The following is a 26,975-nucleotide window of genomic DNA, read 5'->3' on the forward strand; positions in this document are numbered from 1 at the left end:
ATGGCATCTTGCCTTTATGAATGCCTTTGTGAGGCAGAGCTTGAAAAATATTATCCTCATTTTGCTGCATTTGGTTTGCAGAAGATTGACGAGCTTGCCAAAGTTTCCATGAAAGATTATACCAAACTGGGAGTTCATGACATGAATGATCGCAAACGACTCTTTCAGCTCATTAGAATAATCAAAATTATGCAAGAAGAGGAAGCTGTAAGAGACCTAAGCAAGCAGGATTTTCAACCAAGTGGCCTTTTCATTCAACCTCAACCTCAGGTGACCAGACCAGGTCCCTGTAGACAGCTGTGTTTTGAGTCCTTCTTTGAGGAAGACGATGGCACAGTTAAAGAGTCTGAATCAGAGTCATACGGTTCATCTGATTTCAATGCCAACGAAGAGAAGAACAGTCTCATGGAAATGTTGGGACATATTCAACCACATGATTCAGAGCTGACCAGATTAACTATAAGAGACGTAAATACTGCTGGAATACACACAAAAACTGAGCCGAACAGTACAAAAGTTTCTGATGGTATTGCTCCTCTCTTGGGGGATTCTGAAATTCCCATCATACAGAGAGTAACTCATATTTCAGGGTACAATTATGGACTACCTCATTCCTATATCAGGTAATAATCAGTTACTTTAGTTTTATATAATTTCAAGTAATTAGTTAATTCCTCACAAGGGAGCAGATTCTGTCTTCCTGGCTTCCAGACAAGTAGTACTAACACTACAGAATTTGTACAGAGCAATATAAAATATTATAGAAAAGAAAGATATTAATAAGCACTTAGGACTCTCTAACTCTGTTAGAAGGAATCAGTTGAATTCACCAGCTGCTACTCACCAAGACTAAGAATAATCTTCATTATCCTTCAAGATGTAATGCTTTGTTCTCTTGATGTTTTGACAAGTCTTACAAGACTGTTTTGTAAAACACTGTTTTTTCAAAATAGTATGTTTCCTCTTAGCAGGTTTGTCCAATTTTTCCCAGTATAAATGGTGCATGCTGTGATAGCTATAATTGTTTTTTTGAACTTTAAAAAGAAACAATGAATATAATTGGAGCACAATACAGACATGTTGGTGAGAGGCACGCCTTGCAGCTGCTCCTTGAAAGTTGATCTGTAGCATTCATAGGTTTCCTAGTGTTTGCTAACAGGGGCTGCAGCTATATTGAATCCTTGGTGTATTATTCTGGGAACATATTTAAAGCACAGGATAACTTTTGTTGGCTTACACTAAGCAGAGTGCACTGTCTGACTTGTTTGTTTGAGTCAAAAACTGGAATCTTAAAAGGCCCAAATAAGTTATCACTACCTTTTAAAGCATCCAAACACGGTCGCTGTCCCACAGGTCTGGCTATTTAGAAGTCCAGAGATATACTACTACGTATGCTATTAAGAGCACCATCAGCCTTCTGCTTGCAACCAGGCTGGGATCCAGGCACTGGCGTTTTCTGCAGCTAGCCTGAAGATCCTGGTTCAGCAAACAGAAGATGTACCTCCCTGCAAATGTGCTGCCAGGATCTGGTTTGTTGCAGGGCAGCTGTGGCAGTCTTTTTCTGTAACAATGACGAAATTGCCAAAACTATTACAGTGCTTACATTTGAAATGATAACTCTGTGCAATTTCCCAGATTCGGGACATACACAAGTAGTCCATGAGCTTCTTCAAAAAAGGTGTACAGACGATGCCAAACTCCTGCTGGGTGATGCAGTGTGCAAGTGCTTGGAGTTACGGGTCTGGCTTGTGGAGTGCAATTTAAAGAGGGTGGGAATGGGCATTTCAACAGCTGTAAAGATTCACTTAGAGCAGGAAGGTGAGAGGTACCTGTGTGAAGCTGAAGCTTGGTCTGGGAAGGCTGAGGTGGCAGGTAAGAAATGTGGCCAGGGTGTTGGTTGCAGCTCCTCTGGAGTGTGCAAGTAGCTGGAAGAGATAGATGCTGTTGCCATAGTGGATTAGTAATAAGGTAGTTAGAAAGATAATGAAAGGGTATATTACTCCTTTTAACTGGAAGAAAATAATTCCTACCATTTCCACCTTCCTGAAGAGTGTGCTAACCTAAATGTATTGGCTGTCTTAGTGTTTTCTCTGTCTTCTCTGGAAAATAAGCTACAGAGCAGCAAAGGGCAGGATTCATGGTGCTGGAAAGTAAAACATGATAAAAATGTAATCTAATGGTTTGGTTAAAGTAGTCCAAGATTTTGAATCCTGTGATAGAGTCATGTTCTCAATGGTCTTTCTTCCCTTTTTCTTGTGTGGTTTTTTTTTCTTAAGCTCATTCTCTGACTGCTAGTTGCAGCTTACCGTGTGGGTTTTCTGCATCTTCTTTGTCGTGCTTGAGTTTCTTTCTCCTGTTTTCACCGCAGAGTGCATATTCTACATTCCAGGCTTGGGGCCAGTCTGCTTATGCTTGGAAAACTGTTTTGCGAGTGCTCAACTCCTTCACCGAATTAATTCCCATGTCACCTTGTGATTTAACCACTGTGAAGGGTAATCTAGTCTCATCTGTAAAAAAATGTCAGAAATTATTTCAAATGAAAGATAAAGAGCTCTTATAATATACTTAACTGTATTTTCCACTTCCCCATAGCAGGCATAATTTTGACTGTAGCAAAGAGGACGCAGTTGATCTTCTGACCTATTGTTTAGTCAGGTTTCTAATGGTCTCTTTCGAGATTATGTTTCTCTTAATAATTTTTTTAATAAGTTATAAAATCTGATTTCTATTAAAGAAAGGTTAATAGCAAATCTAGTGTATAAAATTACATTGTTCCGTACAAAATACATTCAAAATATGCCTCATAAAAGGAGTCTATGCTTATAAACAGATCCTCCAAGTCTTCATGGTTGCCATTCTCCAGATCTTAGCATCAGTCCTTTCATTCTCTCAGGAATAAAAAAATAGCTCCTTCTTTAAGTCACCAAATTCAGTCTCTGGTGACCTAAGAATTAAACTTCAGAGCCTCTAATCATTTGGTGGACAACATCTGGTGCCTAGGGATATCCATAAGCTCACACTAAATTTTGAATCATTTTAATTCAAGTGTCATGGCCTTTCTTTTCAGGGGAAAGAATTTTCCATTTAAATACAAGGCCTGATCCCTGCATAGGAAAGCCATAGTAAAGTTAATGGGATTACAGTTACATTAAAGATTGCTTGTGAGTAGTCTTTGAAGACCACATCCTACAGTTTATACGTACGTGTTGTATGCTTCTTGGGAATTGTGCAAAGTAACAGGAAAGATATTACAAGCTTATAGCTGTTATGCGATATTGAGTAACTTGCACTCTTGCTGTGTTTTTTTGTTTTAATTTAACAGGCAGCTAGTGCTTGTTAGTTTTGAATTGCTACATTAAGAGGTTTTGGAAGGGCATTTGAGTAACATGGCAAAAATACTGCTTTTGAGCAGCTCACGCCTCAGTTAAAATGATCTTTTTTCTACTGAGTGGATGTTCAAATCCATGCTGAAAATCATTACTCACTTGTCTGAAGACACCTTGAAAAAGTGAAAGTCAGATTGACTACATTTTGGTGGAATTCAGGCATATTCCATATGCTGCGTTGCAAAAGGCTTTCAGCAGCAGATTAATCAATGAAGCACTAAATAACCTCATGCTCCTAAGGTGTCTCGAAGGGACCTAAAATAGTCTTCTCAAAACACAAGACCACAACTCTGCCTGTAGTCTGAAACCACATATTTTTTTACGATTAAAAAACAAACAAAAAAAAAAGATATAAGACCAAAGAGGAAATAATGAAGAGATTGACATTTCAAATTGTCTTTCAGCTTAGTAAGAGCTTGGTGATACTGTCTTGTTTCCTAATTTATGTCATATGCTTGTAACCTGTTTGACAGCCTAAAACAAAAAGAGCAAAAGATACTATAAGAGGAAAAGCAACTAAATATTATGCTCTTTTCCTTCCAAGATCCAGTCATCCTTTTATCTGTAATTAAGTAACTATGCATGACTGCAAATAATTTCAGCAAGATTTCATTAAGTTAACTTGTATGTTATGCTAACTTGAATCACAAGTTTGTAGACAACTGAAAATATGCCACTCCAGAGACTAGCTCAGGAATGCAGCTATATAAGTACAACTGTTCTTTATAACAGAAATGCACAAGAGGTATTAGACTATTTAGCAAAAGCAGCAGAAACTCCACCATGTAACAGTGAGAGGTGTTCCTGATAAACATTTAAAGATAAACTTTTATCTGATAAACAAACCAATTTACATTTTTTCATATTTTAGTTTTTGTAGTTCTCTTATTTCAAAGTGCAAACCAACAATATTTTTTTAGATCCAGTACTTCTGAGAAGGAGACTCCATGGACAGAGAGTGAAAAAATCAGAGTGTGTATCCGAAAACGTCCCCTGGGCCAGAGAGAAGAGAGACGTGGAGAGGTTAATATCATCACAGTAAAGGATAAAGAGACCTTACTTCTCCATGAGAAGAAGGAAGCAGTTGATCTCACCCAATATATTTTACAGGTAACATACTCCACTTGCACTTTGTGTTTGTGGGCCACTTAACTTGCATGATGGGTTAAAGCAGACTCTACTTGAAATTTCAGTAAGAAAACAGAAAAGGGCTGTCAACATTTCTTGCACTGAGATAGATGGTGGGCTTTTCTGTCATCTCAGTGTTGCTATATTTGAGTTGCTTCTGATTTATCCCAGTCCATGTCAGAAAACCTGAGCCCAGAATTTTAAGCCTTCAAAAGCATGTGTCTTTCAGCTTTCATTGCATGTGGCAAAATAAAACCCTTTGCTACGTGCTGTCGCTGCAAGAAAATTGCTTGCTGCTGAGTTCACTGCAGGGTACTTCAATGAGGAGTTCAATTTTTGCTGTTTCAGTGCTGCAGTTCTGATTCAGTTAATCACATATACCCTCATCCCCTCACTCTCTTTGTTCTGAAATACTTTTGAAAATTAAGTTCTCCTTTGGTCTTTGTTTCTAAATCCCAAATAACTTGTGCTGACATAGTTCAGATTCTCAGTTTTGACTGACAGCACCAGGAACAGAGTTGATTTTTAGAGAGCAGCAAGTCATTCTCACTCCACTAATGTTATTTTTACAGTCTCTGTCCTGTGAACAACTGTTCCAAGTAAAAGTCAGTTTGCAGCTCTCATATCCATATACCATCTTTTCAGTGCAACACATGCAGCGATTCCACTCCCCTCCCTCTATCTTACTTGCTGTGTTCAACATTTTCCAGTATTTATCTCAGCACTGAAATAACTGCAAATTAATCTTGTTCTGTCAGTAATAACACATGAAAATTTCCCATAGATCAGTATAGTATGAACAAAAGTATGCTATGTTGAAGGCTATACTGTTCTATAGGAACCAGGAGAACTTCCCTGCTTCCACATCTGGCTGCTTACCCTTCCTCCATCACTGTCTCTTGTGGACAGGAGACCAAAGAGTGCAGACCAAATGGGAAGCAGGGCGTACTCCAGCTCCACAGTCAATGGAGCCAAACTACAGCCCCATCACAGAGTTTGTCTGTGCTGTGAGCTGAGTATTGCCGCAGAAATTTTCTGGTTTAATCTGTTGGACTGGTATTCTGGCTGGTGTGTGCATCGTGGAAAAGATTGTCAGTCCAAGATACATACTACCATAATTTGCATTGCAGTCTATCATTAGACTGCAGTGTTAAACACAAGTTCACGGAGGCTCTCTTGAAAATGTGTTCCTTTTTGACTGTCCTTGCAAGCACCATTCTTAGCCTTGGAGAATCCCATCATAAATACAGTTGCAGTCTTTCTGGAGACCCTTCTTCTTTGGGTCAGACCTAGCGTGTGGGAAGTTTGGTCTTTTCTTGCCTCCCTCTAAGATAATATGCTCCAGCTTTACTTAGGAATAGCTTGTATCTTCTTGGGTACAAAAAGATTTTAAGACTAGAGAATAGAGACAATCACAACTAAGGACTAATTTTTAAGTTCTTTATACTGTTCTAGTTTTATTGTGTACCAGTAGGTTTTATTCACTTCAGAAATCAATCAGGGTTTCTTTTTTTTTTTTTTCCTTTTTTGTTGTTTGTTTTTCTTCTTTCTAACAGAAGGGTGCTACATGCTTTTCCTTTCCTACCCTTAGTCTCTTGATTAGTTGTGATGTTTTGCATGTGTCATCTTGCATGTTAAATGTCCTACATCACTTTGGACCTGACTCAAAGCCATATCTATGTAGTCTCTGGAAAAACTTTTGTTATTTAAATTTGCCTTTCCATATGGATGAAAGGGAATGAAACATGTTCATTTTCATATAAAGATCGTATTTATTTTTCAGCATGTTTTTTACTTTGATGAAGTCTTTGGAGAGTCATGTACCAATCAAGATGTGTATATGAAGACAGCTCATCCTCTCATTCAGCATATTTTGAAAGGGTAGGGCACCTGTGCTTTCATTTGTTATTTTTCAACCTTTATGTTTTCCAGCTTCATATTCTGCTTTCATTTTCCTCTTACTGTTTTCATCTTTTGAAAAATACATTCATCTAACCTTGTCCACAAACCTTCCTCGTTTTAGGATGTTTTTGTACTGGTGACAAAATAAATCAGAGGGCACTTCCATTACTTTAATTGCATTCAGTGAGGAACCTAAATCACAAAAGAGGTCAAAACTGGGTCTTGGTTGTAAAAAATGCCAACCAGGGAAAAAGAATGTGTACCAGGATTTCTGACATCTAACTTCCACTCTTAACAAAGGCTTCTGTATGCAAACTGTATAGAGTCTTTTCTATCTCAGTCTGTAGAGGATTAATACAGTTTCTTTGCATTCATCAATATGGCTAAGGGGTTGACCTGCTGAAAATGAGCTCTGAAGTAAAGAACCTGGGTGTCCTGAAGGCCAGCAGGTTAGCCATGAGCCACCACTGTGCCCTGGTGGCCAAGAAGGCCAATGGCATCCTGGGGGGCATTAAGAAGAGTGTGGCCAGCAGGTCGAGGGAGGTGATCCTCCCCCTCTGCTCTGCCCTGGTGAGGCCTCATCTGGAGTACTGTGTCCAGTTCTGGGCTCCGCAGTTCAAGAACAACAGGAACCACTGCACAGAGTCCAGTGGAGGGCCACAGAGATGGCTGTGGGCCTGGAGCATCTCCTGTATGAGGAACTGCTGAGAGACCTGGGGCTGTTCAGCCTGGAGAAGACTGAGGGGGGATTCGTCAGTGCTTATAAATACCTGTGGGCAGGAGTCACAAGGATAGGGCTGGGTTCTTTTTGGTGGTACACAGTGACAGGACAAGAGGCAATGAGCCCAAGTGGAAACACAGGAAGTTCTGTATTAACATGAGGAAAAACCTCTGTACTGTGAGGGTGACTGCACAGTGGAAGTCTCCTTCCCTGGATATATTCAGAACTCACCTGGACACTTTCTTATGCAACCTACTGTAGAGAACCTGCTTTAGCAGAGGGTGAGGCTGGGTGATCACCAGAGGTCCATTCTATCCCCTACAATTCTGTGCTTCTCTGTAACTCATGACCTGCTGTGGGATATTTTTGCATGTATCAGAACACTTCATGGGGCCATGGAAATATATTAATAAAACACTTACACTTTCAGAGCATGAGAGGGAAGTAAGTCATTTGTTTTGTAGGTTTGCTTGATTGTTATTTGGCTGATTAAGCTCTCTAAGTCTGTTCAACTCATAATTGTGAGTTTAGTGCTTGTACAAGTGCAGGGATGGGGAAACAGGCATGCAGTAATCCCAATTTAGATTTGGCTTGTGGAGCTGTATCCTGAGACCTGCTTGGTGTTTCACATATGGTTAAGGTGGTTTGATGACAAAGGAGCAGTAATCTGGAATAGGCTAAGACTGTGGCTACATTTTCTGGAGTGAGTGTATAAAATACTCTCTGCCATTGAAAGTCGGTGTCCCTCTTCTGTCCTGTCCTACTGGACACATTCCTGTAGGTTACATTAAACCAGTTTGACTATATTTTGTGATCTTCTGTGAGTTACTTTACTCCACTGGAACAGCAGAAAATTAGCCTGCAAAAATTGACGAGCTTCCTGCTGTTTCAGTGCAATGAAGTCAGACACTGGAGCCAGCATGGAGGTCAATGGGGCAGGTCACACAGCTGGGAGCTGAGGAAGGGAAGATAAACACCCTCCTCTCAACAGCAACAAGGCATTGGACTGACTTTGCTAAATGCAGAACTTCAAACTGGGGCAAACTAACCTCACTTGGTAAATAGCAGTGCTGAGGTGTTTGTCTAAATTGAGTGCAATATCTGTTAACACAAAACCTGTGTTAACTCGTGGCTTCTGTTGACTTGTGTCTATTTTGCACCTCATTTCACAGTCATTTTTCCCTGCAATTCTTAAGTATTCCCATTCATAATCCCACAGTACTATCACAGCACCTAAGTAGCTGGAAGAGCAATACTGAATTAGCTTTCTTAAATGTTTTTTGGGAAGAAAAAGAAGAGACACGTCAACTTTGACTCACCAGCTTTCCTTAGGACATGATTGAGAATCACTGTGAAACGTTTTGCACTTTCTCAGATGGGGAAGAAAACCAAGCTTCAATGCCAAAAGTTAGCTGTATATGTATCAGTCTTAATGTTGCAGTATCTCTTTTAATAGTGAATAAATCAGATGTGGCACTAAAAATGTAAGCTTTCTTTACAGAGGCAATGCAACCTGCTTTGCATATGGGCAGACAGGTGCTGGCAAGACATACACAATGGTAGGTACTCAGCGGAACCCAGGGCTCTATGCCTTGGCTGCCAAGGACATTTTTAGACACCTGGAGGAATCACCATCAAGGAAGGATCTCCTTGTTTTGATCAGCTTCTATGAGATCTACTGTGGACAGCTTTATGACCTGCTAAACGGAAGGAAGAGGTATGGAAATAAACCTAGGATTGTTTATAAATCAGTTTGTTACTATTTCATGCAATTGCCTTTAAAAACTTACTATTTATGGTAAATGTTGCATAGTTACTAAGAGTTGTTCCTAGGAGATAGCTGAGGAGGAGGGTGGAATTTGACGCTAAATGTGACGTCAGCAGGATCCCTGGCTTGAACTCCTTCAGTGGGAGTAAATACATAAGAATAAAGGCCTGTGGGTGTCATACAAACTCGTGCTGTTTTGTTTACATTACAGTAATGCATTTGTAGCTGAACATACATAGGTAGAGAGAGAGCCTTCCTATGACCAGCAGTTGTCATGCCAACTGATTCACAACAGTTTTCTCCCTGCTCAAACATAACTTATCTTTGTCCATCCTATCGTGCCAGTGGGTGTGCTGCTCTTGTCACTGCAGTCTTTGAAGATCTTGTTGATGTCCAGTTTATGCTTGACACTGCAAAGTCTGCTCACCTTCTCCCTGAGCTCATTTACCTGGTAGCCTGGTATGCACCTCTGAAGGTGGCGCTGCCATCACTCTGAGTAGTAGGACCTCAGCCCCAGCCTTGTTTGGATAGATGTATACTCCCATAGGAGGCCCCTCTGGAATGGAAATCAGGACTTATTCAGTACATGTTTGGTCTAAAAAAATCACTGTGGGTTGAAATCTGTAAAGAAAAGGGTGGTCAGCTAAGATAGAAGCAGTGAAATCTTTTAAGGGTGATCTAGAAGGAATGTTACCTGTCAGCTGAAGACCATTAGCAACCTTGAATGCACTATGCTGAAGGCGCAGTGAAGGGCTTGAGAGAAAGGTTTTCTTCCTATGGAAGTGAACATCTGTTCTCAGGATTTTTGCACTGGATTTTATAGCAGCTCCCAGAGCAATAGAGTCAGATGAAGTAAGATCTTACATGTGATCGAAGGGGGAAATTAAGCTTCCCCCCATGAGCATCATGACTATATTCTTCCTGTATACTGTGCAATTCATAGCAGAGCTGCATGTGACTGACTCTACAGCTATGGGATCTGCTTTGAATTCCTGTGGAAAAATATTGGGAACATGAACAGGGTATGACTGTTTGACTTACATAATCAGCTTCATACAGAAGGCCTGAGAAGCAGATAAAAGACAGGAAATCTAAAATGTGGACATGGTAATTTACTTCTTTGAGTTATTATATTCCTGAACTAGCAGAAATGCATTGATAGTGTTTCTATAACAGTGAAATTTCAGTGGTGCATATTGAAAATTAAATAGCAGTTTAGATCTGAAATTAAATAAATGTCAGGAGTCCCTCTCCCATTATCAGTAGCCTCTATGGCTTTCACGTATTATCATAGCAGTGAAATGTGTTTTTATTGCTGCCATTTGAGACTTCAGAAATCTCATTTCTGTAATGTTCTGTCTTCAGGCTTTTTGCTAGAGAAGATAGCAAGCATGTTGTTCAAATAGTTGGACTGCGGGAGGTCCAGGTGGACTCTGTAGACCTTCTGTTGGAGGTAACCTCAATATTTGTCATTGTTTTGTCTCCTAGAGCCTGACGTACAGATTTGCAAGACAAGTTGTGTAAGATAAGAGAATACTGTTCTGTGTACAGAAAAGACTGTTCTTTTTTTCCACTGTACGTGTGTATGCTTGTTGTTAAAGGTTCTGAAATTGGCAAGCTCAAGCAGAACACTAAGGAGTTAAAAGTTCTTTTACTCAGTAAACATCTAAGAATCATAGAATCATTAAGGTTAGAAATGACCTCCAGAATCATCTAATCCAACTGTCCACCTACCACCAATATTTCCCACTAAACCATGTCCCTGAAGTACAACACCTGAATGTTTCTTGAACACCTCCAGGGACAGTGACTCCACCACCTCCCAGGGCAGCCCATTCCAGTGCCTGACCACTCTTTCAGAGTTTTCCTTGAGTCAATATCACTTGTGTTAGGGACAAACAAGATGTTATCTACAGCTGATGTTTCTGCTGACACTCCTTATGGAAAGATCTTTCCCAGGAAAGAGACTACTGTCACTATTCCAGAAATTGAATGATGTCCCAGTAAGGAACCCTGAAAGGTGGATCTGTATTTTTCTCCAAGTGTGACTTCTTTGGCTTGTGTGAACTTTCCTGTATAAAAAAATAAATAGATGTGTGAGAAAATGTACAAAGTTGAAAAACTGAGTTAAAATTTTAGACAGTGCCTGTGTAATGATGGTTGATGACAGCTGTGTAAAATGTGGATCTTTAAACAGTAGCTGGCATTCAGACAAAGTTTCAGTCTTCCTTCCTTGACTGGCTGAGAACACTAGCAAATTTTCTGCACAGTCCTGCAGCAAGACAGTTGGCTAAATCTGTCTTCTTTTTCCCTTGACTTTGAATAGCTTAACCCATCTCTCAGTAAGGAATTGTAAATCGCAAGCGCCTGATATTTTAATTGACTCATTAAAATGGGCGCAGTGTTCACACATATTCCATTTAACTCTGTTCTTTATCTTCATTAACTTCAAGCTTTGGGACATGCTGGTGATGCTTCTGTAAATTAGAGTGTAAATGTACTGTAAGGTTGATTAACACATTCCTCTGTGTTATCACATTTCACACACAAAAGAGCTATTAAGTGACTTTATTCTCACAGGTATCTCAGCAAAAAAAAAATAATTTTACATTGACCACAGGCTCTTTTGAGCACAGAAATGTCACTAGCATGACTCAGAGCTTCTGAATAGTCTGCAGCACATATAAAGAAAGGGTCTTGAATGCATACCTAGTTATTCAGTATTAATTGAAGTTGGCTTTGATTCGGAAATTATTTGCACTTAGCACTGACTTAATTCTTGGGAGCCGCAGCAGTTGGTTCAGTTGCTGGTTGAGAACTGGCCCCTGAAATGCATGAATAATGCACATCTGTCAACTAAGTATGTATTGATCTTGATAGATAATGTTTAATTTTTTTTCTTACCATCAGAAATAAAATTAATGACTTTTTTTTTAATGAATGTAATGTTGCAATTGCTGTTAGACTTCTGTTAATAGTTCTTAAGAGTTTCCTAAAGTGAATTATCCAGAGTTATATCTTGAGGGTGCCTTTGCTCTTCCATATTGCCTGTTTTTTGGTTGTTGGCTCTTTTATTTTTTTGTACTGAGCGCAATTGATCTTTTACCTTTGTTCCTTCTGTTACACGATCCTTTCAGTTATGGAGATAAAGAAAGGCTTTGACGTTTTGTGTTTTATGTATACTTTTCTGGATAACAGTACCTTACCCTTCTGATACATGAAAAACTAAAATGATTTGTTTTTAATTTTATAGTCTGGATATTTTGCAAATCTGAGTGAATGTGCAGTGCAATTACTTCTTTTCTGCAGTGTAATTTCTAAGCTTCATAGTGTCTCTGCAAACAAATTCATACACAAAGTTTTGAAATAAACACTGGGAGATATCCTGCCTAAATTAACATCTACTTTGCACCAAAGTTTCAATGCTGTAATGAAGCATTTCTCCTAATGTACCTTCATCTTAATAAGGCAAAATCTGTTCCTTGGAGATCTTATTTTTACTTACAATTTGCATGGATTTTATCTTTCTTATTTTTAGGTGATTTTAAAGGGAGGAAAAGAACGTAGCACAGGAGCTACTGGAGTCAACTCAGATTCTTCTCGATCTCATGCTATTATTCAAATCCAAATTAAAGACACAGCCAACAGGACATTTGGAAGGTATGGCTAGAAATGTGATTGCTCAGAATTTGTGAGGAGGTTGAGATTAGGGCCATAGTGGAGGCAGACTAAGAGGAGGCATCATGTTTCTAGGCAGCTGTGAATTAAATCCAAGGATAGGCCTCAGAGAGAATAAGAAAAGTCCTGTCTTCGCTCCAAAGGGAAGTGCTTAAGTCACCTCTGTAAGACGTTTGTCAAACTCGTTTGTAGGAAGTTCCAGCAAAGAAGTTTGCCAATCATATCCTTCCTTTTATCTTCAGTGTTTAAGTTTCTCCTGTCTTGGGTGTTAATATGTTCTAGGGTAGATGTTTGCAATAGACATATCCACGTGTGCTCATCACCTTTGAAGTTAATGGATAGAAGTAGTCATTACTGGGACCTAATTGTACTACAGAGAGAATCCATGCTGACCAGCCCAGATGGAGATTGCAAATGTCAGAGGAATCCTAGTATGTCGTCTAAACATCTCTGACAATTTGAATGTGTGACTCTCATGCTATCTGTACCAGACAAAAAGAGCAACTTAATTACTCTTTTAGCAGCTGTATTATTGTAATATTGTAATTGTATATCTTCTCAGTCATCTTTCCTCCAAATTAAATAGCCTAATAAATAGCTTTGAGATTAGAGGTCTAGTTATACACTACTGCTGAGTGTCAAAAAAACATTTTGACAAACCCTTCCAGCAACTACAGCACAGTAGTTTCATCCCTGGATCTTACTTTAAATACAGCTCAAAATGGAATAGCCACAAATAGTGGAAAGAGGAAAAGGCAAAACCGGCAGCTTAGAAATAGAAGTGTATGTGCTTTTGTAGGTGTGGCATGTACAGTTCTTTTGTTGTTGTTAAAAATGAGGGGAAACTGGAGCGATAAAAAAAAAAATGTCCACAGGAGAAGTCAAACTCTTCCAGAAGAACAAGGGCAAAGATAAAGACTCAGTTCAATAGCTGGCACTGAGGTCTAGGGAAAGTGGGAAGGTCTAATGGAGTTTTGGGTGAAGAAGGGAAAAGGAGCATGGAAAACTGAATATATTATTTACTACACTGGAAATTTCTGTTCATATGCCCAGAATTCCCACCCTTAATTTGACAGGGCAGTTTTTTGTTTTACATGGAAAAAAAATAAGAAATTAAGTTTCTTTAACTGTGCTCTTAGGAAGCTACAAGCACAATGATTATCTGGAGAGGTGAATATGTTACAGTTCAAACAGCTTATCTCTTAAACTGTGGAGTAAACTCACCACATGCAATTACACTTTCTGTTATGATAATACTAGTGCCAGAATGCTCTGATACTGTTCTGCTGTTACACATATTTTGACACTTCAGCTATTTCCAGTGGGTATTTCTCTTTATTCAGAGGTAGTTATTTCTAACTGTTCTTCTGATGTCATGTGTTGCTTTTTCTGGTTAAAAAAATAAAAAAAGTAAAAAGAAATAGAAAAAAAAACAACTCTGATAAACACAACTTTGTTTTTTTTCTTTCTAGGATATCATTCATTGACTTGGCTGGGAGTGAAAGGGCAGCTGATGCCAGAGACTCAGATCGACAAACAAAAATGGAAGGAGCAGAAATAAACCAAAGTCTATTAGCAGTAAGCTAATAATTTCTGGGGAAGGTTTTGTAGTTAATTATTAGCATGGGTTTTTGTATAAAAGCAAACCATGGAATAATATGTGTATGGATTCCTTGGAGGGAAAGAAGTATCCACAATTCCAAGTTTTTCTAGTGTAATCAATCTCATGCCTGAAAGACAATTTAATAGCAGAAAGAATTTTTGATGAAAATCAGGTCTTAATCAATCTTTAGAGCCAGACAAGTAAACATAGCATGGAAAATGTTAGTTTTATTATACTAATACTATCATATTCTATATAGAAATGTTATCCAGTTTTACTTCCAGAGAATATTAGCTTGGGATTGCCATCTGTGTTTCATAAAAGCACATCTGTTCTTGCTGCTCGTTTTCACCACTTGAACTCAGACTTCTCTATTAAATCAGGTGCAAAGGACTTAAATACTTGAGGGTGCAGAAACAAGCATTTCATGTACGGGGAAAAAGGAACAGGAAGAAAGGCATTTGTACCATCTTCTCTTAGAAATGTACACAGTTATGCAAAAAGAGACAAGGAGCAGAAAATTGTCATCTAAGATAAAGCAGAAGTACCTCTAAGTAGAAATGGTGCAGAAGGTTTTGTACCTTCTTTAATTCAAAGGAACAAAGCTTGTGGATGACTGAGGGTTTTGCTAAGTGAGATGAAGATAAGCAATCAGTGAGCATGAGTCAAAACTGCAGAAGTTACTGCACAGAACCATACCTTAGAGATATTCTTAGCATGCAGCAAATAGGTGACTTGATCTCTTTTCAGAATGGAGATATTTGTGGTTTTGTGTTGTTTTTTTTTTTGCTTTACTGCCATAGAATATTGCATTTAAAGTGGGAGATAGATATAGTATGTAAAGTAAATGTGTTCATAACTTCACACTTTCTCATTTGTTGATGAATAACTGAGTGGCATAGGGGGTCAATGTCTGAGCAAGATTGATTCCTGAGGACCGGGGCTTAACATAGGTTCATGAAACTCTTTGAAAATGAACTTCAAAATGCACATTTTTGCTGTTTTGTGAAGCTGAGTAAATAGGCAGCCTAGGTGCCTAGGTGTAGTGATGTAATGAAAGGCTTCATTGGGTAAGTCCACGTGATACACAGCCTATAAAACAAAGCCCCATTCTTCATGATCCTAACACTCACTTCTAGCCTTAAAATACATGAAGTATGAAGTTCACTACCAGTTTGAATATTTGTTTTCACATACTGCAATTATGAGAAGCAGTATAACATATAATAGTTCGATCTTGTATTTGGAGGTGTCATTTTTAATAAAATGCAGTAGAAGTAAGAGATACTTGTCATTTCAAGTGGGTGTTGTTCCTTTAAAGGCTGCTCCACGCTAGTATCACCATGACAGTACTGTCATCTGCTCATTTTTCCTTTGATATCTGCTCTTATAAATTACTTGTCTTGTGGCTGTACAGTCCGTATCTGCCAGCGCTAGGGCATCTCCAGGCTTCATACGGCATGTGATGCCACTGAGCTTATTCCAGTGGACAAAAAAATAGAAACATTTGTTTGAAAATGAAGTTTCTCCACTGTTGATAACAAATCAAGAGATGTCTCTTTGAAACAACTACCCACCTCAGCTGATGATTACTACAGCTGAAGATCATCTGCTGTGCTTTGTGAAGAACATCTGCTGTGCAAGACTTGGGTGTAGCTAGCTGCACATGTTCTGCTGTTTTTAATGGAAGTTCTATACTTCTGCATGGAAGTATCTCCACTTCTTGGGTAGTCCATTGCTTCATTTTCAGTGTTTTGTATATAGTTCCTATTACCCTGTCTAAGGCCACAGTGAAATGTTCACTTAGACAGGCTGCATCTGTACTGCTTTCTGAGCGTGGGCTTGAACGCAGCGGCCTCCACAGCTAATTTTTTGTTGCTCTGATTATTTTTTTATGCTCTCCATTCTAATTAGGTTTGGGACTTTGCACTGTAATGAAGAAGGAGGTCAGCCTTCTTCTAACACAGCTCAGTGTACACTTAAAGAGAATATCTATACTGCAGATTAGAATCCCGATGAGGAGGGATATGCCCTTCTTCAGCTTACAGTGGCTCTTGTAAAATATGGAAGTATTGCATGTTGCCAGAGCAGCACAAGAGATTTGCACTACTGTTATCTGAACAGCAGTATTTTGTTTAATTTTCAAAATAAAAAGAGTTTTTTTTAAGAATAAAAAGGTTAATGAGAGGTGGAGCGTGAAAAGCTCTGTTCTGAGGATGTTGCAGGTATACGAATCTAGCGTATTCCTGGCACACAAGCTGCAGCAGTCTGGTGTACACTCAACCTGACTGCAAACTAGTTAGCTATGGTGCAGCAGTAGGTCTGTAGTACTGCAAAGCTGTGTGTTAACATGCATGAATTTACCAAGCTTTTTGGGCTTCATTTATTTAGCCCACAGAGCTGGCAGGCTGGGATTGCTGTGGCAGCAACAGTCCTGTGAGGGACGTGGTAGGAGTTAAAGGTGCATGAGGGAAAAAGTAAATTCATACCTTAGGGTTGCTAGAGGAACTAAACTTTTTTTGTGTATGTGTGTGTTTTTTTTCTCTTGATAGCTAAAGGAATGCATTCGGGCCTTGGATCAGGAGCATGCACATACACCTTTCCGACAAAGCAAATTAACTCAGGTAAAAGGAGCAGAAAGGTAACAAAAGTAGGTACTTCCCTAGTGAGGACAAGATGAAAATTAAGAAAAAAATAACAACCATGATTCAGCAACTGCTACTAAACCCTTGAAGAAAATAGAAATGCATAACCCTTTCAAAAAATAATTGTAAAGATAATCACAGGTCTGAGGCCAACTGCCAGCTCCCCCAGTCAACCTGGGGGACTGGCATGGTAGCTTCAAACAAACAAACAAACAAGCATGTTTCTGTCTGCACAGAAACGTAGCTTTCCCACAAGTGCCTTAACTCCCAAATTCAGGGTTCGAATCTCCATAGTTGTGCGTGCATTTTTACATAAAGAGCTCCATGGACTAGTCGTAATCAGATACTCTCATTGTGAGTAACTACTGAAACAGGTTCTTTCAGAGTTCCATCCATTTCCACCCACTCTGTAAACAGTCTTACATCTTCTGTGCAATAACAGTCGTGGGAATTCTGTTCATCATTTCTTCACTGCACTTGTAACATATGTTTTGAGGAATTAAGCATATGGGCAGCCTTGTGGCACATGGTGCATGGGCTTGTTCAAAGCACTAATTAACACTCATGTTCATTTTAAATTGTAAACAAAGAATGTCAGGATGAATTCAGACAAGAGAACTACATTAAAAAAAAAGAAGAAGAGTTACTATGCATCACCTGTCATTAAACTGCCTCTACACACATTGTTAATGCACAGGAAATGCAAGATAACTTCATCTAACTTTTCATAAGTTCCATGATAAAGTCAACCACTTTACCACTTTTATTTTGTAAAATAAGAACAAGCATATGTTTAAAAATAAATATATGGACTGCTAAGGATCTTAAACTTAGTTTTTCCTTCTAATCTTAGGTCTTAAAGGATTCTTTCATTGGCAATTCCAAGACCTGTATGATTGCCAATGTATCACCCAGCCACATAGCTACAGAGCATACCCTGAACACTTTACGATATGCTGACAGGTAGGTAATGAAGTTCAGGCTTGCCAAGGTAAAAAACACCATGAAAAAAATAAGGTGTCATTTTTGTGGTTGCATTGGCAACGCTGACTTAAGCAGAAAATATAAATTTCACAATGCAAATAAAATCCTTACCTGATCCATTCTTACTTGGGATCTTGAAATCTCCTCTGGGCAGCCCATGTCTGTGCCTCACCACCGTCTGGGTAAAGAATTTCAACCTAATGTCTAACCTAAACCTTCCTTCTTTAAGTTGAAACCATTCCCCCTTGTCTTATCATTATCAGATGGTGTAAAAAGTTGGTCTCCATCCCATTTATAAGCTTCTTTTAAGTATTGGAAGGCTGAAGATGTATTGGAAGGTGTCACAGAAGCCTTCTGTTTTCCAAGTTAAACAAGCCCAGCTTCCTTCATCGTGTCCTCATAGCAGAAGTGCTTCAGCTCTCTGGTCCACTTTGTGGTGCTCCTGTGGACTCACTCCAACAGCTCTACATCCCACATCCCTCTGGGTGCCCCAGACCTATGCAGTACTGCAGATAGGGCCTCACAAGGGCAGAGCAGAGGGAGACAGTCCTGTCCCTCTCTCTGCTGCCACCCTTCTTTTGATGCAGCCCAGGATATTGCTGGCTCATATCCAGATCTTTGTCCATCTCCCCCCCCCAAGTCCTTCTCCATGGGGCTTCTCTCAATTGACTCTCCTCCCAGACTGTAAATATGCCTGGGATTGCTGTGACCCAAGTCCAACTTTTACGTACTATTCAAAGAAGCACTTCAAAATACTGCTACAGGCCTATGCAGAAGTTGTGGAGGTGTTTTGATGCCTGTCTCGATCGCTGATAATTAAAACAGAAATCATGACAGTGTTTAGCTTTAATATGTGAAGGCATTTGTTTGTTCTGATGACACTGTTGGTTATCTAAAAGCATAAACCTCATTTACAGGGTCAAAGAATTGAAGAAAAGGATGAAATGTTCCGCACCTGTCACAAACAGATGTCGGACAGCTGGAAACGTATCTCCAAAACGCATCCAAAACTCTCCCTCTTTGCCACCTGGAGAAAAAAGCTCTCCAAAGAAGGTGAAGCTAGGCCTCCACCATCCTTCAGGTGCTACAAAAACAAAGACGAGCCCTCCAGCACCCCAGCCACTTGGTGGCCCTTTTACCTCTACTCCCAAGGGAATCAACAAAGGACATGCCTACAAAGGAAATTCCAGCTCGCTGTGGTTCCATCACACTAGTCCAATTAAGGGAGTCCTACGGATAGGACATCACCTGAAAAAGAAGACTGATGATCTGTCCTCTTGCTCTGAGAAGAACCACATTGCAAAGGATTTTATCATAAAAAATGCTGCCACAGCAGAAACTAGAGAAAGTATCCAGAGAGACGAATATATGCAAGACAGAGCACCTACCCAGTGCCTTAAAGTCCAGACTGTGCAACCTGTGCAGAAACAGTTAGTTTCTAGAGATAATTTTTCCTTTAGAGATGGAAATCTGCCTTCTGACAGCAGGCAAGAATGGGGAAACACCTTTGCTAAGCAGTGTGTTGAAGCCTGGACAGACCTGCCTCCATTTCAGAAAGAAAGGGAGGAGCATTTACGCCTCTATCACCAGCAGTTTCAGCAGCCACCCATTCTACTGCCCAAACAGAGCTACCAACCTCTTGAGAGGTTTTTGGCACAATACAAGCCCCAGGAGATTCAAGTGAAGCAGGAGCTAAGTCCTACTGCCACAGAAGCACAGAGCAAAGAGGGGATGCAGCTGGAAGATCTTGATGACAGTGATTTCAGTGAGGATTCTTTCTCACCTGTCTGCAGTCAGAAGAGTGTAAAAAGAAGAAACAGCAATAAATGCAGTCAGCATTCTTTTTTCCTTCATCAAACAGAACAAGGAACTGAAGAAGGGCAAAAAGGCCAAAAGCGACAGGACTTATTCTTTAAATACGCGGTGCCCACACAAGAACATGAAATAGATAACAGCTGGGATTGTAGTGAGGGCAGATCGAAGATGGAGGAATCCATCAAAAGTGCAAGTTGCAGCAAAACTCCCTCAGGCTGGAGCTATGACTTAGCTAATGAGCCATCTTCAGGCAATACTGCAGAAAAACCTTACTGCTTGCAAGACGATCCTGCTTGTAACTGGAAAAACAGCAAAGACTTCCTAGCTGATCATAAGCAGTACAAATCCAAACACAGATGTCTGGCTTACACCACTGAAGACACCTCGACTCCAGAAAAGGGTCTTCCAAACCCATACATATCTCCTATATTGAAATCAGTACCTCCAGAATGCAAACAGATTCTCCTCCAGCAGGAGAAAGAGGAATCCAGTTTGGATGAACAGGCTGTTGCTGCAGGAAACATTAAATGGAAAACTCAAAAAAATACAGTTAACCACTGTAGATCTTCCAGTTCTTCAGAATTCAGTTCTGAGCTAATGGCCCCTCTCGCTCTACCTCTTCTGGACTGTGAGGAAGGAATTGACACAGAGAATGTTTCTTCTAAACGAGTGAAGTCTCCTCATGTGAAACACATGTTGGACAGGAACATGCATAGCTCCCAGATAAGGTTTGAGGAGACCTGGCAGTGCACCAGGAGCAGAGCTCTAACAGACAGCATGCTGGAACTGAAGGAGCAGGCACATCGTGGGGTGAGACACTGCCTCCTGCAGCATTCCCCACAAAAAGGGGACAAGTGGCTCTCACCCACCTGCTGCAGTGTGAAAACATGCTGCTGCCTGCAGGGCTCAGGTTCATCAAATCAAGGAGTTCTTCATAGTTTTGTTGTTGGAAATGACCTGACAGAAACATCCACAGCTGAATCCACAGAAGCCAGTGGAGAGAGAGAGGGTGCTTTGTTTCTCCATAGCAGAAAGTGTGAAGAATTCTTGGATGGCAGACAGCGTGATGCTGATGTTAATGAGAACACTGGTAGTTCAGCAAAATCTGACTCAAGTCAAGGACCAACTGTTAGGTCTCAGAAAATAAACACAGAGCTAACTGAAAAGAGCTATTTTTCAGGTGCATCATGCTTTCTCACTGTGGGAAATACAGATTATGCAGCCCAGTCTCCCTCTCAGGAATGCAGCCTTTTGCAGCCCACATCTGGGCTGGGAAACGAGGACTTCACTTGTTCTAAAGGCTCAGCCAAGTCATCGTTCAGCAGTGAGGAAATAGGGTTGCTTAAGAACAAATTGATGCAGACTATTTTTAGCCAAGAGACTTGTACCGTAGATTCAGCATGTGCAACCAAAGTTACTAAGCCACTAGCAAATGCAAACAGCCCATCAGGCAGCAACACAGGCCCTCCAAGTGCTGTATCAGAGATGGGAAAACAGCAGGAGGCCCTGGAAAAGGCACAGTAAGTCTTGCTTCTCACTAGTATTTGCTATGAGGCTTGTAAATTTTAGACAGGTGGTCCATTTACCTTTATTTTATATAATGCTCTCCTTAAAAACTGATAGAAAACTAATCTATGAAATAATTATTTAAAAAGATTAATGATCATTTATGCTCGTTATCTTATATAGGTATATATGATTGCCTTTTGTTTAGTGGTATTTTAAAATCTCATAGAAAGCCACTTTATTAGAATTTCATAGGATAATGTCAGAGGAACTAATATTATAATATAAGCTGAAATTCTTAATAATAGATTGGCTTTGTAAGCTGTAAAGTACCTGAAATACATCAAACTGCCATCAAAAAGCAGGTGATAGCTGCTGCATCCCTGTGGAAATATAAAGCAGCTAGCTGATCACTGGAGCTTTGGAAGTAGAGCTGCCACTGTCAGCATTCACATGACAGAAAATCTATTGTTGGTCAGAGGAAGTGAAAGGAGGGAGCAGCAGCACTGCCTTCCTACTGTGCCTGCCTGCTTTTCACCACTACCTCTCAGTCTTACCAGACTTTATTTTTTTTTGCTCCTACATTTCTGCATGGTGAAAAGTAGTGTGTGCTACCTTTGCTAACAACGGTTTGCAGTCACTCCTCCCAGAGTCACCCTTGGCCACCAAGGTCTTCTCTACCCTAAACCAGTATAGTCCACTTCAAGGAGAACTGGTGTGCACTTCCTCAATGCCAGTGACCACAAGGACAGTAAGGCTTCCTGTGGGGCATCCCTCCTTCTTAAAAGTTTATTGGTGCTGGATAGCAATTAAAGGTAGCGTGCAGGCAGTGTAACCAAGGATTACTTTCTGTTAATCAGACAGGCTATGATTCGGGCCCATCGGCAGCAGCAGGATGAAATGGAATCCTTGTGCTTCAAGGAAGAACTCTTGATAAATCAGATGTCAGGAACAGTAAGTGTTTTAGATAATTTCACTGCCCATTGAACCTGCATAATTGACTGGAAAGACTGTTAGCCTGAATTAGTGAAGTGAAATGCCTTGTGAGTTCCTCCTCTCATTCTCTGATGCCTCCTGAGTCCTAACAGCCTGCTACTTGTTAGTACCCATCACAACTTTGTCAGTTCCCACACTGCCTGGTTGCTGTGGGAGAAGGGAGCTAATGGCCCAACTCTGAACGGGTGTCTTCTAATTAGAAGACTTTATCTTATTTTGTGTCATCGGTACCGGACTGTGCCAAACAGGGCAGCTTTCCAGGCAAAGATTTTCCCCCTTACAGTCTGAGCCAAGTAAATCAATGATGCAGAAAGCAGTACACCCATAAAACATGAGATGGGGTGCCACAGGTGGTGGTGTAGTGGATGCCACAGTGCCTCTTCCATCTAGGAACCGCCCTCAGCCCCACTCACTCTGAGTACTAACTATCTAGTTGAGTCAGAAATGCTGTGACTGAGCCCTTCACCGTCTTCTGTCACTCAAATGTTCCTCAGCTTATCTGTGTTTTGGATCATCACAGTAGTAAAGGCAGAACTCCAGGACCAGCACCTGCACGATGCCACTGCTAGCCACGCAATTCTCATTCTAGTTTCTCCTGCCTCCTCGTAGATGCGTGTCACACAGTATGTGGCAAGTCTCTTCTCTCACCTGGATAATAAACATTTCTCAGTGAGAACTTCCTGCCCTTCCCAATCCTTCATAAAGCCAAGTTCCGTTACTGCATTACATCACCAAAACCGCTTTAACTGCTATCACAGCTCAGGTCTGTAGCGTGGCTGCAGGGACTGTTGCCTCAGGGAACTTGGAATGGAGCCATCACGTGGTTTCTGTGCTGCGATCTCCAGCTGCATGTGATGTATTCTCCGATAACACGTGGAAGTTTACAAGGCAGCACAAGAGGAACAAACTGCATTGAATTTTGTGGCAGAAAGTGCAATCATACAAAGCAGCCTTTTTTCATTCTTACGGCTGTATTTTGAGGTTTTTCTTGGGAATTGTTGGGCCAGTTGATCTCAGACAGTTGGAGACCAGCCAACTGCCCACCCTGCCATTTCTTCACCCCTTGTAGCAAGCAACTGTTTTCTAGCTAGCAGAATTAAGATGGTCTTGTCAGGCCTTCCAGCAGTAGATGAATAACTTAACACTACTGGGCATATTTCACAGCATGACCTTTCTTTGAGCTATGAAACAAGCTTGGACTCCCACACCAGTTTATATCCTTCTATTTACATATGGCTGCAACTTCTCCAGCCATGAAACTTAACGTCCACAGGAGAGATTCCTGCTGAGACCAGACATGTACTGAACTACAGTGTTTAAAGTGCTTAAGAAACATAAGCTGGGACAGCTGGGCTAGTCTTCATTACAGTGTCAGTGTCCCTGCAGGACAGAGAACAAGATAGTGCACAAGACATAGAGTGCACAAGGTAGCTGGGGTGCTGCTAAATAAGGATGCAAATGATTGATTTTCACGTGGCAGTAGTCGTAGTTCCCCAGCCATAGGGATCCTGACACTTCCCAACTTTAGATTCTGACCAGCCAACAAAAGCACCAAATTCTGCTGAGCGCTCCCTTGTTAATACAGTTCCTACTTAAAGACAACTGCATGCATTTCAGTTTCAATCAGTTTCATATCACATTTTATCCAGTGTGTGGTAGGTTGCTATTAACTTCAGTATTCAGAGGCATTGAGTTTTGCTGTTTGTGAGAGTCAGAAGGGCATCAAGAAGGAAACACTGATTAAATGTACTGCACTGCAGAATGGAAAACATTCTTTGTACTGATGCGATATCTAAAATATGCTGATTTTCTCCAACCTGTTGCCACTCCTGTTCTCTAATTTTCTTTTTGCCTTCTTTCACAGGATTTCCAGAATTTCATCATTAAGCTAGATGAAATCTTGGTACTGAAGTTGAAGTGCATCCAAACCATGAGAGACCAGCTTCAGCTCTATTTATCTGACTCTCCTAGTCCTGACACACCCCTGCAAATGCCTCCACCAGTTTAGACCTTCCTTTCTTACGTATGCATGAGAAAAGCACAAGAATGATGTGGGAACCAGGCAGCATTTCACCACACTCGGTGCTGCAGAGTGCAGATGGTAGGGGATAGCTTTTGGTTTGATGTTTGTGATTAGTATGTATTTTAGATAAGGTTGGAGAGAATTCTCATTAATTGAAAAGTGACTGTTTGGCACCACAGGATTTCTGTTTCCTTAATCTGAGTAAGCCATGTCCTTAAGAATAACGTTCAGCAGCCTTTCAGTACCTCACCAAGCAGCAGGCAGTCCTGTCCACGGTATTCATAGCTTCTCTCGTGTTAGAGGCACTTCTGTGCTGCCATGAAAATTAGAGAGTAAGGAAGAAAACCACAACATTTTGAAGTGAGATACAGGTATGAATAGAAATGCTCAAAAGCTATTCAGTAAAGTGTTTGCAAACCAAAGAGGGGAAACAAAGAGGTGACACTGTTTAACTACACTAATGTAACAAGACCAAAATTAAATGAAAATCAAGGCAGGACAAGATGTACTGATCATTTTAGAAGAAGGGTGACTGAGCTTTTGTTCTCAGCTTGGGACTAATGCTCCAGAACTTCTAGAAGTCACTGAGGTCACAAGTAACAAGTGGTTGAGTAGAAGACTTGTGTATGTGGGACTTTGTCCTGAAGGTTCATCTAGAATGTTACTAAGTGCTTGGATTCGACACCAGTTCTGACAGTAAGAATCTGAAAGCTCCAATGTCTGCATGACAGCTCAGCCAGAGCGTGCATGGTCTGGGTTGGCAATTGATTTTTCACATCAGATGAGCCTCCATTTATAAGTGGTGGGATTTAGAAGGCCAACAGTTGGAGCCCTGCAGGATTCATGCTGCTGTATGTGTGCATTGTGGCTGAATCACACAAGCTCAAGTGAGCTTGAAAAATGTGAAAGTGACCATGAAACATGCGTAGCTTAACACTGTGCAAATGTTCCCACTTCAAACTTTGGGCTGCCACAGCATACTCAGCCACCTCAGTGTTTCCTCGGTTATGCTTGTAGTAGCTCAAACCATGTTCAGTAGTATAAATGCAACTGGCAAGGGAAACTGCTGTCTGACCAGCTGTGAGCTGCCTGCTTCTGCAGCCACCCAGAAGAGCCTGGGATTTGCAGAGCAGCAGTTACACAGTTATCTGGATTGCATATTTGGTGCAGGCATTCCCAGGAACATCACATAGTGTAGCACTGGAGAGCAGAAGTGCAAGGGAGGGAGTGACAACTGTAATGGAGGAAGGAGGTCCTGCATTAGTGCCCTGATCTTCTGGGACCAGGCTAAATGCGTGCATTAGTCTCCATCTTGCAACTGAGAATGGATTCCGCTGTGGAGCAGAGGAGGGAGCTCCTGCAGGGCCTGAGCTGACAGCCTTCAAGATGGTTCCAGTATCCAGGTCGTAGGCCACCAGCATGTCACACCTGAAATGAGGCCTCCCAGTCCCACTTTAAGAAGCCTTCCTTCCTCAGAGGAATGAGGCGTTCAGGAGCAAGATTCTTGAGTCTCAGTGTCTCTCATTGTCCTGGAGACGGGTGGCTTTGCCATACGTAAGGCAAGGAGAACACACAGCTGCTGGGTGGTCCTTGCACCTGCTGAAAGTGAAAATAGATGCAAGCAATTACAGTAGTTCCCTCAGCCCTTTCTCAGCAAACACTCAAAATGGGGTAATCACAGAGCTGCCTTAGTTTTGCAAATAAGTTTTGAGCTGAAGAAAACGTGTGAATGCAGGATGTGTCACAGGTCACGAGGAAATGAGAGGTCCTGCCAGCATCACAGGGCAAGCTGGGTGCGAAGAGAGGGAAAACTTTCCCTCCATGTACTTTGACACCTGGGACATGGGGATCAGTCAAGTGTACTTTAACCCAGCAGGGAGCTGCTTTTTAAAGAGCAACTCAGCAAAAACACATTCAGCCTCTTGGACACACTGGACATTTATAACGCAGCTTATAACCAGCACATAAGTGAGAGCCACTCACTCCACGTGACAGTACCATGTCCTAACCTGTTTTCAGAGGTGGTTTAACAAGACAGAGGAGTGGCAAAACATTTCCATAAGCAAAGGAAAATTGGAGTTTGCTCCATTACTGAAATGGAGGCACCTGTGTGGCTGACCTACCCTGGAAAACAAGCAGCTCTGGCAGTCTGAGCACCAGTATGAGTCCTCAGAGCAGGAACTACCTGTTCTCCGTAGGAGCACCCAGGAATGCTAAAAAATATATGTAGTGATTAAAAAAGGCTTTTTAAAACTGAAGTCATCCAGGAGATTGATAATTGTATTGAACACAGTGCAGTCTACTCACAGTTTATATTCCCTGCTGGGCACCAGACTCTACTACAATTGGAAGTTAAAAAGGCAACTGTGACTGCAAAATCTCACTTCTGTTCAGCAATAAGAGGGCTGCTGACACGGTGAGGTGCTGCATGCCCAGGAGACACTAGAACTGCTTGTGGTTTGCAACAGAAACTTCAAGAGCTGTTACAGAAAAGAGCAGCATTTCTCTCCGCTCATCGGGGCATTACCTGATAGGAATGGCTTCCATTTCAGCTTAAGGATGTATGTGATTGTTGTTACACCAGGTGGTTTGGGTTTTTTTGAAGATTTTGAGAGCCTGGTGCTGTACAATCAAATAAATACTAAGTAAAGCGAAGTCACTTCTGTATGCAAGTGAAAGAAAGACTACAAATGCTCACGGCAGATGCTTGATATTTTATTTGAATAATTTACATCATTTAAAATAAAATTCAGTTTACTACAGAACTCTGGTAACATTTCTAAAGTAGATGTGATCCAAATGACTGTAAAAATGTTTGAT

At 40.8% G+C, this 26,975-nt stretch overlaps 1 protein-coding gene across 1 annotated transcript; it reads left to right on the plus strand.

Annotated features, from left to right (window-relative positions):
• On the plus strand, positions 1 to 24,163 carry KIF24 (kinesin family member 24). Its single transcript, XM_065740098.1, has 12 exons — positions 1 to 623; positions 4,307 to 4,496; positions 6,298 to 6,395; positions 8,639 to 8,854; positions 10,271 to 10,358; positions 12,444 to 12,565; positions 14,056 to 14,161; positions 16,739 to 16,810; positions 17,685 to 17,794; positions 18,733 to 21,150; positions 21,997 to 22,090; positions 23,997 to 24,163. Exons 1-12 carry the CDS (start codon positions 1 to 3, stop codon positions 24,138 to 24,140), a joined length of 4,281 nt encoding a protein of 1,426 aa, XP_065596170.1. The 3' UTR covers positions 24,141 to 24,163.
• Positions 24,164 to 26,975: the final 2,812 nt, after the last annotated feature.

This window comes from Cyrtonyx montezumae, unplaced genomic scaffold (genome assembly GCF_038088225.1).
Source record: "Cyrtonyx montezumae isolate F1298 unplaced genomic scaffold, pur_monq_1.0 scaffold_25, whole genome shotgun sequence".
NCBI classification, from domain to species: Eukaryota; Metazoa; Chordata; class Aves; order Galliformes; family Odontophoridae; genus Cyrtonyx; species Cyrtonyx montezumae.